General features: G+C 32.0%; 4 protein-coding genes across 5 annotated transcripts; 2 read left to right on the forward strand and 2 right to left on the reverse strand.

The window, feature by feature from the left end:
* Window positions 1–93: 93 nt before the first annotated feature.
* On the forward strand, window positions 94–5,217 carry LOC130678690 (SH2B adapter protein 1). 2 transcript variants are annotated; one of them, XM_057486084.1, is made up of 5 exons: window positions 94–1,029; window positions 1,243–2,087; window positions 2,166–2,365; window positions 2,475–2,738; window positions 3,236–5,217. In XM_057486084.1, the coding sequence occupies exons 1-5, from the start codon at window positions 752–754 to the stop codon at window positions 3,389–3,391; spliced, it is 1,743 nt and encodes a 580-aa protein (XP_057342067.1). In that variant the 5' UTR covers window positions 94–751; the 3' UTR covers window positions 3,392–5,217. The 2 variants fall into 2 exon arrangements, with proteins under 2 accessions (XP_057342067.1, XP_057342069.1); XM_057486086.1 differs by having other exon boundaries at window positions 99–1,029; window positions 2,475–2,822; window positions 3,236–3,376.
* A 1,125-nt stretch (window positions 5,218–6,342) lies between these two features.
* LOC130678692 (cell cycle checkpoint protein RAD1) lies at window positions 6,343–8,174 on the reverse strand. Its single transcript, XM_057486088.1, has 5 exons — window positions 7,933–8,174; window positions 7,578–7,802; window positions 7,323–7,517; window positions 6,985–7,260; window positions 6,343–6,912 (listed from the first exon to the last, which is right to left on the reverse strand). The coding sequence occupies exons 1-5, from the start codon at window positions 8,023–8,025 to the stop codon at window positions 6,883–6,885; spliced, it is 819 nt and encodes a 272-aa protein (XP_057342071.1). The 5' UTR covers window positions 8,026–8,174; the 3' UTR covers window positions 6,343–6,882.
* On the reverse strand, window positions 8,027–8,719 carry LOC130664162 (zinc finger SWIM domain-containing protein 7-like). Its single transcript, XM_057463971.1, has 3 exons — window positions 8,596–8,719; window positions 8,270–8,501; window positions 8,027–8,180 (listed from the first exon to the last, which is right to left on the reverse strand). Exons 1-3 carry the CDS (start codon window positions 8,717–8,719, stop codon window positions 8,027–8,029), a joined length of 510 nt encoding a protein of 169 aa, XP_057319954.1.
* A 2,721-nt stretch (window positions 8,720–11,440) lies between these two features.
* On the forward strand, window positions 11,441–13,191 carry LOC130663008 (receptor-type tyrosine-protein phosphatase S-like). The gene has a single exon (XM_057462028.1). The coding sequence runs from the start codon at window positions 12,241–12,243 to the stop codon at window positions 13,174–13,176; it is 936 nt and encodes a 311-aa protein (XP_057318011.1). The 5' UTR covers window positions 11,441–12,240; the 3' UTR covers window positions 13,177–13,191.
* Window positions 13,192–13,890: the final 699 nt, after the last annotated feature.

A 13,890-nucleotide genomic window follows, 5' to 3' on the forward strand; every position in this document is an offset into this window, starting at 1 on the left:
CTTCAGTTGACAGAATTTGTATTTATAAAAAATAAAATAAGAAATGACAGCGCCATCATTTAATGGGGTTGGTAAAAAAGAAGTAAAAGTAGTCCGCGGACGCAATCGCAGATGATCATCATGAAGTAGCGAGTGAGTGAGAGAGCAGAGCAGCGCAAATTTTCGGCTGCTCATCAGACAACCAAAAGGGAGGTTATCACCAGAGGTACCACACACTGGGAACAAGAGAGAGAGAGAAAGGAGAAAAAGAGAGTTGGGATTTGCGAGTAGCGAGAGACAGTGAGAGAACTCTTTGAGTTTTCTGTTTTCTCCCCCTCGCCTCCCAGTGATTGATCCTCGTGAACACTGAACAGGTGCAGTCCGATTGGACGCTGAATAGTTGGCGCAAGTTGGCGTTGTAGTACCAAAGTACTTTATTGTGCTTGATCTTGATGCTCGCTATCAACCTCTCAAGTTATATATTATATTTATATCGTATACGACAAATACGTGTGGAATTTATGTGTCTGAGATAAGTATATTTAAATTCCCAACAATGTGTCCGTGGTGGTTTACTAATTCACAGATGAAGTAGTCGTACAGTGGAGCGAACAAGTGATCCCGCTTGTGGTTTTCCAAACCCAGTTATAATTATCATCCATAAAATTTAACTGTACTGGGTTGTTATCGGGCAGTGAAAATAATTAATAATAATAATAATAATATTGTAAGTAATATTAGATAAACACAAATAAGTTATTTGCCGGACGGCATGAATGTTTACAACGCCTCGTCAGCGGCCACCACCGTCGTCACGTCTTCCTCAGCCGCGGCAGTCGGAGCAGTTGAGGGTACCGATGACTGGGTTGAATTTTGTGACAGACACGCCCGCGCAGCGGCTTCTGATTTCGCCAAGGCGTTTTGCACATACGTCAGCCTGAATTTGCCAGAAAGTGCCCGGACCACCCTCTCGCATCGTGATTTTTTACGTAAATTTGTCGAGACCTTCTGCGAGCACTTTGAACACGAGTACCTCAGACGTAGCGCCAGGTCTGTCCTCAATTATTATTATCACTGTTATTGTATGTATTTTTTTTTGCTTACTCTGGATGATGAGAGCGCTTTTTTTAAGCTTATGACGTCAATCAACTCCAATGCTCACAATAACAAAATTCCTTTCGTTTTTATTATTATTACTTATTCATCTACTTGCGTATACGGGAAAAAAAACAATATATTTTAATTGGTAATGATGTTTTTCAGATCTCCATCATTCCACGACACACGACACGTGATACCCAACTCCACTAGTCAAAACAATCGAGCACCCGTACGAGCATCATCAAATGAAGAATTTAGTGATTACTCAGACCGCGATGGCGAGGTTGTGTCACCAAAACCTGTACATAAACCATTTTTTCGACGTCTCTCCTTCAAGGGATTCAAAAAAGGCCGGGGGTTTTTTCATAAACAGCAGAGTGATGAAGTTGAACTGTCACACAGTGAGAGCAGAAAAGACAAACATACAAAGTCGAAGCTGTCAAAAATAGTTGTCGAGTGCAGGAAAGAGGGTGTCGTCAATACGTTGATGGGAGAAAATTCGGACGGGACACAAAAATGGGAAAAGTCACGCTTGGCGCTTATAAAGGCCATTGGCGGTTACATGCTGGAGTTTTATTCACCCCCGAAAGCTGTAAAACCACGTGGTGGGGTATTTTGTTCGGCTATAACAGAAGCACGGGAAACAACGGCTTTGGAAATGCCAGACCATGAAAATACATTTGTATTGAAAACCCAAAATGCTGAATTTGTTATCGAAGCACACGATTCTGCGGACATGAGATCGTGGTTAGCTACCATTAAATACTGCATGCGTTCGGCGTTTTTAAATTCAACGACAAATGATTCAGCGGGTGATGGTCTGGGCCATGGTTCTGCTTCAGGACAAGATGGTGATCGTGTAAGAGCCAATTCCGCAAGTAAAACCTCACGAGCGGGATACGATCACGGTAATGATCTGGCTCATCCACCAGAATTGCCTCCTAGACTTCGAACCCGCAGCAATAGTAATCTCGAGCTGTGCTCATCTCAGCAAGAAATCGAACAAAGTATGTACAGTTTATTTAACAAAAAATAAATTAACATTTATTTTATTATTATTGTTACTCAAAAAATGATATTTTTAGTGAGTGGTAATGAAGGGGAACCAGACTTGGCTGTTAGTTTAAGAGAATATCCATGGTTTCATGGTACATTACCACGATCAGACGCAGCACAACTTGTCTTGCATAATGCAGCAAATGGTCATGGTGTTTTTCTAGTGCGACAAAGTGAGACGAGAAAAGGAGAATTTGTATTAACATTTAATTTTCAAGGAAGAGCTAAGGTTTTTTATCCTTTTTTTCTTATTTATACTTTAATTACTTTGTATAGAGCAATGAGGTTTACTTGTCAAAGTTAATCTTAAAATAATGACAATAAATTTATTTACACAGCACTTGAGAATGACACTAAATGATCAGGGTCACTGTCGCGTCCAACATCTGTGTTTTCCCGCGATACTTGACATGCTGGATCATTTTCGTCAGAATGCAATACCTCTGGAGTCAGGCGGAACTGCGGACGTTATGCTGACAGAATTTGTTGTTGCTAATCACGCATTACGTCCATTATCATCACATCCAGTAATTAATACAAATGCACAACAACAAAACCCAGCTCTGGAGAGGAGACCTTTGGCTGTACCGGAGTCAAGAGAAGTAAGAGTCAGCAGCGGAAGTCTCACACCTCTTGAGTGAGCGCGAGCGGCCGACTCCCACAGTCTCAAGTCTGATCAACAGACAGTGAGTAGATAATACGCTAAAAGCGATGCCCCATATTTGATTGGTGGATTTAACACAATAATTGACATTACAAAATGTTAAATGCTTCCTGTCAATCCAGTCAACTGGTGAATGCCACACGAAATTGACAGTTTAAACCAACCAGTTTAAATTCATCCCCATTCTATGCCTTATATCTGCAGTATAAAGAAAAATCAAGTATTCTATTTGTCATTTAATATATGACTGACTTATTTGACCGTGGGTGAGGGGCTCGCTTTCACACACTATAAAAAAACTCATATAATAATAATATCGCATCTAAATTTTATTTTTAATTTACGATGAGTAGAATAGAGTGATATTTAAGTATGTAAATATTTTATTTTATCGTCTGTTTGAATTTATATTTATTTATTGATAAATGATTTAAGGTCCAGACATATGGCGGATCCATAAGGACAAGAGTTGAGTCTTTGGAAAGACTCGAGCAGCAGCAGCACAATGTTAATAACAGTGTGGATCAACAAGCATCGACCTCAGCATCCTCAAGCAATAGAGCTGTACAAAACGCCTACAGTTTTCTCTGACGTTGGATTCGCAGCACTTTGCCCTCGGGATACCGTTTGGTCAGTCCACCTGAATAAATATTATTACTACTCGAAAAAAAACCTTTTGCATTAATAGCTTATAAAAAAAAGTCTTAAATCAATTCACTCGGTCGGATCCAATGACTGAGTTTTTAAAATTTCTAATGTCTATATTCTCAAGCTATATTTTGTGGATATGGATTTATCGATATGAATATAAATGTTGGTGTAATTTAAAAACTGGTAAATTTATTAAGGTAAAAACTTGAAGCTCAATGAAACTTCGCTGTATACGATTGAAGTTAAAAGTCGCGGTAAATGGTTTTTTATTTAAATACTTTTCCTGTAAGACTGCCGCTTCCCAAATCGAATGCGCGTACGATATTTTTTTCGACTGCATTCAAGCCTCAGCTCAATATTTAAACTGTTGAATACATAATCTTTGAAAGCATATTTTGAAAAAGCCAAAAGAATAATGAAATTTTAAAATAATCATGTTACTCAATGACGCTTGGAATTACAGAAATTATATACATATATATATTTATATATTTTCATCATTTAATGTGGTGACAAAAAGAGATGGAGATTAAATCCAGAATAATAGTTTTACGAATCATTTAAATTGTACATACTATACTTTTTTTTTCAATTTCGCGGCAGCTTTTTATGTGAACGAAATATTTATTGCCCGCTTGGTTTTTAATCAATCAATTATACAAATCATTATACATTATTGAACGACATTGCTCCGAATTAAGACTGCCTCCTGCTTATTAATCAATTTATATTAATGTGTATAGATCATATATATTTTCAATATGTTATTTTTTATTTTTATTATTATATTTTTTTATGTTTGAATGTAATTCAAATTTTTTTTATTTGTTTAAGGGCATATTCAGACAGTGTCCCCTTCCACTTTTCAAAAATTTTGAATGACTTTCCTCTGTCATAATCGTATTAAAATTTGATTAATTAGCCCTTCATCCTTCAGAATCCGCGTTAGAGCATCGTAAAAAAATACCCGCGTAGTGAGAAAAAGTCTTACGCTTCGGCGTATTCGTGATCGCGCGAAAATTTTAAACTTTTAAGGGCATTCTCAGACATTGCCCCCCACTTTTTAAAAATATGCAATGACTCAACTGTCAACCGTATTAAAATTTTATTAATTAATTAAAAAAAAATTAAAACCTTAATTGAAAAAAGGACAACGTAGTCGTAATTTTGTTGAGATATAGAATTTTGAAAAAAATTACTTACAATTGATATCAAGTGGGAGTTAAACGAAATTTGTTGAATAAATTTTAGCCAACAAAATTTAAAAATTCGAATGATAAAATTGACATGACGATTTTACTGAAATTTATTTAATATTTTGTTTAACTCCTAATTGATATCAAGTGTAAATAATTTTTTTTTTAAATTTATATATCGGCGAAATTACGACTACGTTGTCCTTTTTTTAATTAATGCTTCAATTTTTTTTTAATTAATTGATAAAAATTTGATACGCTTATGACAGTTGAAAGTCATTGAAAATTTTCAAAAAATAGGGGGTACTGTTTGAGAATGGCCTTAATAGAAAACGTTAAGTAGAAAAATAATATTATGCACTTACCCAGTAATGACGCAATTATAATTTATTTGAATCTGTCTGGGAATGTCCTTAAATAATTATAAATAATTGTACTATAATCGAAAAGCCATAGCTAATTAATTTAAATCTATTATTACTATAATTAGTTATTATTTGCCACGAAAAATAACAAAACCAAGAGACTGGTAATGTCACAATAATTTGTTGAGTCCTGAAAAAGAACAAATACTCTTAATATTTTAAACCGTAAATAAATTTTTTTTTCAATGCTGCATAAGTCATTTTTAATAATTTAAATTTAAATGAAAATTCTCAGTGAACAGACGAATGGGCCAATTAAATTTTTAAGTACTTAATAAATATATATACATACATATATATTTTTTTAAATTAAAATTTGAGTCACAGATACGTCATTAATTATTATTACTAATTATTTGTCTTTTTTAATTAACGAAAATAATAATAATTTTTTTTTATTAATTCTGTGTAAAAATGTCTCAAGTTTTTTAATTTTCGTTGTATAAATTGTTATGTTTATTTTCTACCTGATATATTTTTTAAAAAAGTTAATTTTTTTTTTTTTAATTATTTAGTATATCATGGCCTAGATATATAAATGTATATTAATGTGTTATATAGTGGAATATATGAAAAATAATAATAATAATAAATGAAGTCTCGTAATTTTTTAAGCTTAAAGCTCATACATATAAATAATAAATAAAAATAATAAACAAGATTGACTGAAATATGTATATTTGTATGTGTCGATAAATATTACGAAAAAAAAAAATATATATTTTGATCCAGACTTAATAAAATAGTGTAATTTAAAAAAAAATAACAATAAAAATGGATAAATGATTATTTTTATTTATATATATTACTTAAATTAATATAACGTCTATTGAAGGTAACAAAATAAAAAAATGAATTATAAACTTAAATCTATATAGAAAAAAATATTTTGTTATTATTATTGTTTGCTAACGTAATACGTACTCTGTGACGAATTAATTGTAGCAAGAACATATCACACTCTCATCGTAAATAACTTATCTTTTGATAGTTCTTGTTATGCCTAAGAGTAACTTAAATAATTATTAAATTATTAAACATTAACGTACAATTGTCATTTACTAGTTAATTACACGGAGGATCAATCGATATTAATCATATAAAGTGCAAAGTAATTAACAAAAATAAAAAAATAATTAATTAATAAAAGGAGAGTTAATGGCCAGTGGGCCCGAGCTTGATATTGTCATAGTCGCTGAGTTGTAACAAATGATTCCATCGTTATGTGTTCTGTAATGCTGAAGCGAGATATAATTAATTTAAATAAATATCCAATTAATGTACAGTATCTTCTAGTCTGAATACATTAAGATCTTGATAAATAATTTGTCTTATTTTTATTTTATTGCTCCTAAAAAAACTAAACAAACTCTTGATGTTTTTCATTCATCAGTAGGGCCAGGATTTTTGCGTTAATTTTAAAATAATTAATAATTAGCGGTGTGAAATTTTTTACATTACGGGGAAAATATTGGTCTTATGACAAAAGTTTTCAAACAAAAGTTGTAGGAAATTTAATTTTCTAAAAAAAATGTCTTTTATAATTTTTTTGTAGGACTAATAAGAAAGCCGTAATTTCAAAATTAAGATTTTCATAATTAATCAAATTTTGAATCATTCATTATAAATCTTAATTTTTAAATTACGGTGAAAATATTTATCGTATAAAAAAATCATAAGAGACATTTTTTTTAGAAAATTAAATTTCCTACAACTTTTGTTCGAAAACTTTTTTAACAAGACCGATATTTTTCCCGCAATATCAAAAATTTGAACTACTCATTTAAAAAATAAGGCAAAAATCTCGTGCCTATTCATCAGCATCAAAAACAGGCGACAGCTGTAAAATATATACAGATATTTTAAATAAATGAACAAAATAAAAAGTAATTAATGGTAATAAATAATTTACATAGTACTCGATGTAACTCAAATGACCATCATCAGTTTTAATCATGAATTGAAATACCAATAGCCCTCTGTTATCAGTTTTTATTGATACTTTATTTGCGCAACTGAGTGCTTTCATTGCTGGTTTTATTGACGAGTATTGATAGCAGAAAGTGGCCTCTGCTTTGCATTGAAAATTTTCAATGGAATCAGTGTCGTGGGGTATTTCGATGTGGCATTCACCTGCAATACCGCTGGTGCTTATCCTAAAATACGGAGCATCTGGAGAAAGTAGCAGCTGGAAAAAAAAATTTTCATTATTTAATTTTATCATCGTTTATTTTTAAAATTATTTATTACCGCCACTACATCAGTTGTGGGATCCAATTCACTCCAGATGTCACGTAATATTTCGGTGTTCAAAATAACTTTATTGAGAACGTTGCTCGGCTCTATATTGAAGTCTATAAGATCATCTGGCTCGAGAGTTTTTAGCGAACAGTCTGTTAGAATGCCATCTTCTTCAATTAACACAGATACCGGATGACCCACATCCTGGAGTTGGAATAAATGATTATATTTAAATAGAATAATAATTGTAAAATAATTATTTACTTTGTACATGAGCTGGAGCATAACAGAGACTCCTTGAGCTGAAATGCTGCTCCAAAACATCCCAAGACACTCAACTAGAACAGTGAGATTTATTTTAAATATCACGTCTTCAGTGAGATTGTAGTCCTGGAATATTATCTTCGGAATGTAAGCGATCCCTTGGAGACATTTGCTGTCTTCGACGGTTACTTTTACACCATTTTCTGAACAGCAACAGGTAGCCCACTGTAAAGTTTTATTTGATAATTACTTATTATGTCTCCCTAATTAAAAATTCCAATTGAATTCGATTAGTTTCGATTTAAATCTGACTTCCAATTGAAATTTTTAATCAGGGCAATAGCTAATTAGTCACCTCCTTAAAATTAATTGATCGCAATAACTGGACTAGTGTCTTGAGGTTTCCCAATTTGGCAACGAATTTATAATTATCTAGTGTTGACATCATTTTACTGTCTCTCCAAAACTTGGTACAGTAACAAACTTTTAAATTGCTCCCGAGTTATCTGTTTTTCAATTATTTTATCTGACTCAAGACTTGCCAACCAAGCAGCCAGCACGTGTTTGCATGTTCGATCAGACTGATCTCTTAGTACCTGGTACCTAGAAGTCAATAAATAAATGTATTGAGGTATTTAAAATTATTTTGTTACCATATAAGATTCAAAAATAAAATAATGATAAATTAGTACTTGAATGCTGGACATTGACAGTAATTTATGTTAGGAAATAAAATGTAAGCTTCTCCAGAGAATCCTTGTACTTCAATCAACCATCTGCCGGCATCTATTTCTTTCCAAACACCGTGAGCATTTGAATCAACGGCTACTATTTTACTTATTTTGCTAGACTCATATAAATTTAGTGCTCTGTCAAAGACATCACCGAATGCTGAATAAAGACTCAGGAGTGATGAATCTGAAACTGATGGTTAATAATTACAAAGCAATCAAGTATTTTTTATTTCTGTTTATTTGAATTTACGACCAAAAATTGTCAGGTAAAAAAATTGTTTTACATTTTTGCTCTTTTTTAAAATCTTCGGCTAATTTTTCTAGCACGTGGTTCGGAATCCCTTTTTGTTTGACATTTAAATTATTGAATGTTTGGTTGCATGTTGATGGTCCGGGTACTGAGTTCATTGGTTCATTTTATAAATATATCTATCAATTGTATAATAACTAATAATTTTGTGATGAATTTATAGATATCGAGTTATTTTATGTCACGTGTGTAAACAATAACACGAAACCCAACCTCTTTTTACTGCTATTATTATGATTATGTAACTGTCAAAGTGCCCGGGAAATTTAAACTGACTGGCAGCGCGACGGTCTTTTTCAAGAGGCTTGAAATTGAATATAACTTACCGCGTATCCGAAACGGTTTTAGATAATTAACAGTCAATCTATAGACAAATTGTCACGAAATCTTTGCAGATAAGCTATGAGGAAGTGTATAAAAAAAACGATCGTGGATAATATTTGATAGCGTAGATAATTGAATAGATAAATAAATTGAGTTCGGATATGCGGTACTTTACTGTATGAAAAAATTATATCACTACTACAGTGTCGTATTATTAGTAGTTATTAATTATGTCTCATATATGACGCACGAAAAAGTGTATTAAGAATATATAATATCATTAGTTATGAATTTCTGTTACGAATGTTTGATTATTGAGTCATAGGTGCATTGAAATGAAAAACTTTACACTTAAAAAAAATTTTTTTTGAATACTTTTTATTAGTAAAGTGATGAAGAGGAATATATATATATATGTATATATATATATATATATATATATATATATATATATATATATATATATATACTCCCCCTTTTTACTACTATAATAATATTCTTTTAAAAAATTTTTTCTTTCAATACTTTTTATTAGTAAAGTGATGAAGAGGAATATATATATATATGTATATATATATATATATATATATATATATATATATATATATATATATATATATATATATATATATATATATATATATATATATGTATACTCCCCTTTTTTACTACTATAATAATGTTTTTATAATTAACTTTTTTGTTTTCAAATTTGATTGAATGCATTTACGTTTTTATTTCTTATAGATCATGAATTATTTCTGTCCGCAATTTAAAAAGCAATTACAATTACAATTAAATACATGTTTTGATTGTAATTATAGTATTAGTAAAGTAAAATTAGTACGTTAGAATAATTCAGACTCATTAGTAAGGTTGGAGCAAATTTGAATATGAGTTGCCGGCTCTGGGTATACCTTTTTTGGATAGGCTTCCGCCGAAAACATAAATAATTTCGATTATTAATTAATGCATTTTTTTATAATTACGAAGTTTTGTTGAGTTTAAATATTTCGAGTTGGAGAAAATTTAGAGTTGGAAGAAATTCCGAGTTGGAGGCCGTTTCGAGTCGAAAGATATTTCCAGTTAAAGTACTTTTTAACTTGTTTTCACAAATAGATTTTTTTTGTAATCATCTAAGGGGATTATAATATAGCTTAAAATTAATTTACCATGCATGCGCATCTAAATATTTGCGCCTAATTAAAGGATAATTCGCGCTTTTCACTAGTCGTTTTTGTTCCAAATTTATGACTTCACTAAACAAGTAGCTATATATTGACATTAATGTATATGAACAATGTGATGTAGTTATAACCGAACAGCATTGATTCATATTTGGTTCATTATATATTCATATATGTTTGTATGTGTTTGTATATGCTTGTATATAGGTTCATACAATGTCATGCTCTATCAAAACGTTTTAAAAGTCGTAAATAAAAATAGTTAAGGTAAAAGACCTAGTACCCGATTAGGAAACTAGTACTTGATTACTCCATGTGTTTGTGTATCTATACTTAGTCAAAATAAGTAAATATAGATATACAATTACCTGAGTGATCGGGTACTAGTTCCCTGATCGGGTACTGGGTCTTAATTTATATTCAAATAAGCGTTCTTACGGTTTATCAGTGCGGTAATACTATGCAGTCATTTACTGCTAGTAGATTATTTAAAATGATTTTAGTAAATATATAGACCTAAGTGGGAATAGATTAGTGTTAATTTGTTTTAGCCCACCAAGGCTGTTCTAGTTGATCAATTAGTTAATGGCCTGTCGTCTGGGGCCTGTCTTGTTGGGTATCATGTGTCACGCGTCACAGGTTGCCTATTTGACAATTCCACTAATGTGTTCAGTCTAATGCCATGACAACGGCACAAATCTAATGTTTGGACTATCCACGGTTTAGCGTTGCTATACTGAACTATCGCAAACCGCATTTTGCAGTAAAATACCATAATTCAGGGTAGATTCTGGTAATTTACCTGATTCAGATTTGCTATGGTATGGTTGTTTAACTTTATGGTCTTGTTAATTGGTTCTAATTATCATATCGCGTTATTAATTCCTCAAGGACTTATATCGTTTTACGCGCTTTTGGCATTCGGGAGTTTCCTGAAGCCAAGGGGGTGCATTATTTTTTTTTATTACCTGTCGTTTTGCAGACTTAGTTTAAAGCAAAAATTTTGAAAGCCAAAAGGGCGTATAAAAATTTAAGTCCTTTGCGAATGAGTGGCACAATTTTTTTCTTATATAAGAAACTCTAAATTACATAGAAATTCGAGAAACAATACATCATATCTATGTAAATATAGGTATCATAACACAATAAGCGGAAACTTGTTTTTTTTTAATAATTTCATTTTTTAAGATCTCTCTACCGCACATCAGATCCCAATAATTAATGATTACTTTATATTTATATAGATGTAGGGGAGACCGGGTATGGTTGTCTCGATGCCGATCATCTTCGATGCCGATCAATGTTCGCATTCCGTTCGTCTGTCATGATCGCTGTGATAATAGTACCCGGTCTCCCTTATCACAATTCGTGTTACAAGACATCAGATGACCAAGCCCTAGGTTAAGTAATTAGTCTACATGCTCTGTCTAAGTACTATAGTTCAGTTGGTTCTGATGTGGATATACATTACTGGTGTCTAGTAACTAGGGTGTTCACACAATCTGACTTTTCTAGGATAAGTTCTCACTGATAAATAACCATTTTTAAGAAAGACGCGCAGTGTAAGTAATGCACTGATAGAAGAATTTCTTAGCATTTAAAAAAGATTTTTTAGTATTTAAGAAATGGTTTCTTAAATACTAAGAATACTAATCCTTCTATCAGCATGCTTCGCGCTAGGAATGGAGCATCAGGTTTCTCTATGATTTTTGATGATTTTGAATATCAGGTAATCACTCCAGTAAAAGTTTAAGTCAGGACAGGGAACGTAAAAAAAAATGGTCTTGATGATCCGTTGGGTTTATTGAACTTAGTAACAGATTATCAATTAAGTAATAGTCCATGGTCTAGTGATAAAATCATTTATGTGTCAAACCGCAAATTGATACTAATCGGTTCTTATTTCTAGCAATTCATGGAGTCTAGACAACTAATTGAGCTGATAATTGATTGTGTAGGTGCGATATGATATAAAAGGTTAATGTTCACTAGAGCGCGGTTCAGTCCTTACCGGACACTGTAACATACCTGACGTACTGAAGCGAAAATAAAGTTCGCGCCAACTTAGTTACGACTCTTAAAAAAGTTATAGTAACTATCAGTGAAAAATGGGGTGCAGCAACTCAACACCCGTTGATCGTGAAAAATTTACAAAGCTAATGAGACGCAAGAATATCACCGAAATACTTAGAAAAGAATATCAACAACTCAGGTGCGAAGGAAGAAACTTGGATATCAGTTTTGAAGCATGCAGAAGGAGAGAAAATAATCACTCAGAAAACAGAGAAGGATACATGATGTGCTACGAGCACAGCAGAGTAATTCTACCCACAGAAGACAACTCAGGAGATTACATCAATGCAAGTTATGTCAACGGTTGGAGACAGCAAAGAAAATTCATCTGCACCCAGAATCCTTTGGGGAAATCTGCTGTTGACTTCTGGAGGATCATCATGATGCACAGGACACGGATCATCGTCATGCTGAGTGAAAATAGTGACAAAGAGTGTTGCGAGTATTGGGACATTTGTGAAGGAGGTGTGAAATGTGTTAAAAACTTTAAAATTAAAACCGTTAAAGTGATGGCTTACCCGAATTACAATGTAACGATACTCAATGTAAGTGATGGAGGTAAAGAACCCCTTGAAGTGATACATTTTGCTTGTATAGATTGGTTAGATTTCTGCAGTGTCGATGGTGTAGTTGACTTCTTCAACTTTTTATTTGATGTAAAACTCACGTACAGAGGAGTTAAAAAAGAACTGCCTGTTAAAACTGGTTCAAATTGTGTGCCTCCTATAGTTGTGCATTGCAGCTCTGGTCTTAGTGCAACTGCAGTATTTTGTGCAATGGATATTTCTATGTCAGAATATCTTGCAACCGGCACTATTTCATTGCCACAAACTGCAATTCAAATTTGTAAACAGAGATATAATAGTTTTTTTTCTGTAAATGATTATTTGTTTTATAATCTCCTAATGTTTCGCTGTGTTACATTACTTTCTGTAGAAAAATATAATGCACGAAAATTGATTGTAAATTAGTTTTAAAAGTGTAAGTTTTTATATGTAATTAAAATTAAATTTTTTCACTTAAATATAATGTGTACTTATTTAAATTAACCCATTCACCCTTTAAAGTTTTCAACTCTAAAACTCAGAATACAGTCTACACTCGTTTAAAAATTAATTAAACCTGCATACATATTGTATCTCACATCCCAAGAGCGGAATGCATTGTTGTGATTTTGTATCGCCTGCGAAAGAGTGCGATATTTAGTATGATAGGAATCGCCATTTTATAACATAAAACACTTGATATAATTGGTTTATACTAATTAATAACATGAATGATATAATAGACAAGCCTCTATTAAAATACTTTTTTGTGCCTATGCATCTATGCAAGAATAGGGGAGACCGGGTATCGTTGTCTCATGGTTCATATAACGGACAACTTAACGAACATCATACGTAACTTTATAATCAAACTGGATGACTGATCGCTTAAGATAAATCACATCTTCCCGCATGGAAATATATATATGCGAAAAATATATGCAAATATATAAGAAATATATATATTCCAATATATATATTTTTTGCGCCAAAATATATTTAAGTTATATAAAAAAATATATATTATGATAGATGTAAAATATATACTTACGGATATGCGCATAAGTATATTTAGACATTTATATAAAAATATAAAGGACATATGCACACATATAAGTACATATATGTCGAAGCCCGATG

This window comes from Microplitis mediator, chromosome 2, assembly GCF_029852145.1.
Source record: "Microplitis mediator isolate UGA2020A chromosome 2, iyMicMedi2.1, whole genome shotgun sequence".
Classification (NCBI taxonomy): domain Eukaryota; kingdom Metazoa; phylum Arthropoda; class Insecta; order Hymenoptera; family Braconidae; genus Microplitis; species Microplitis mediator.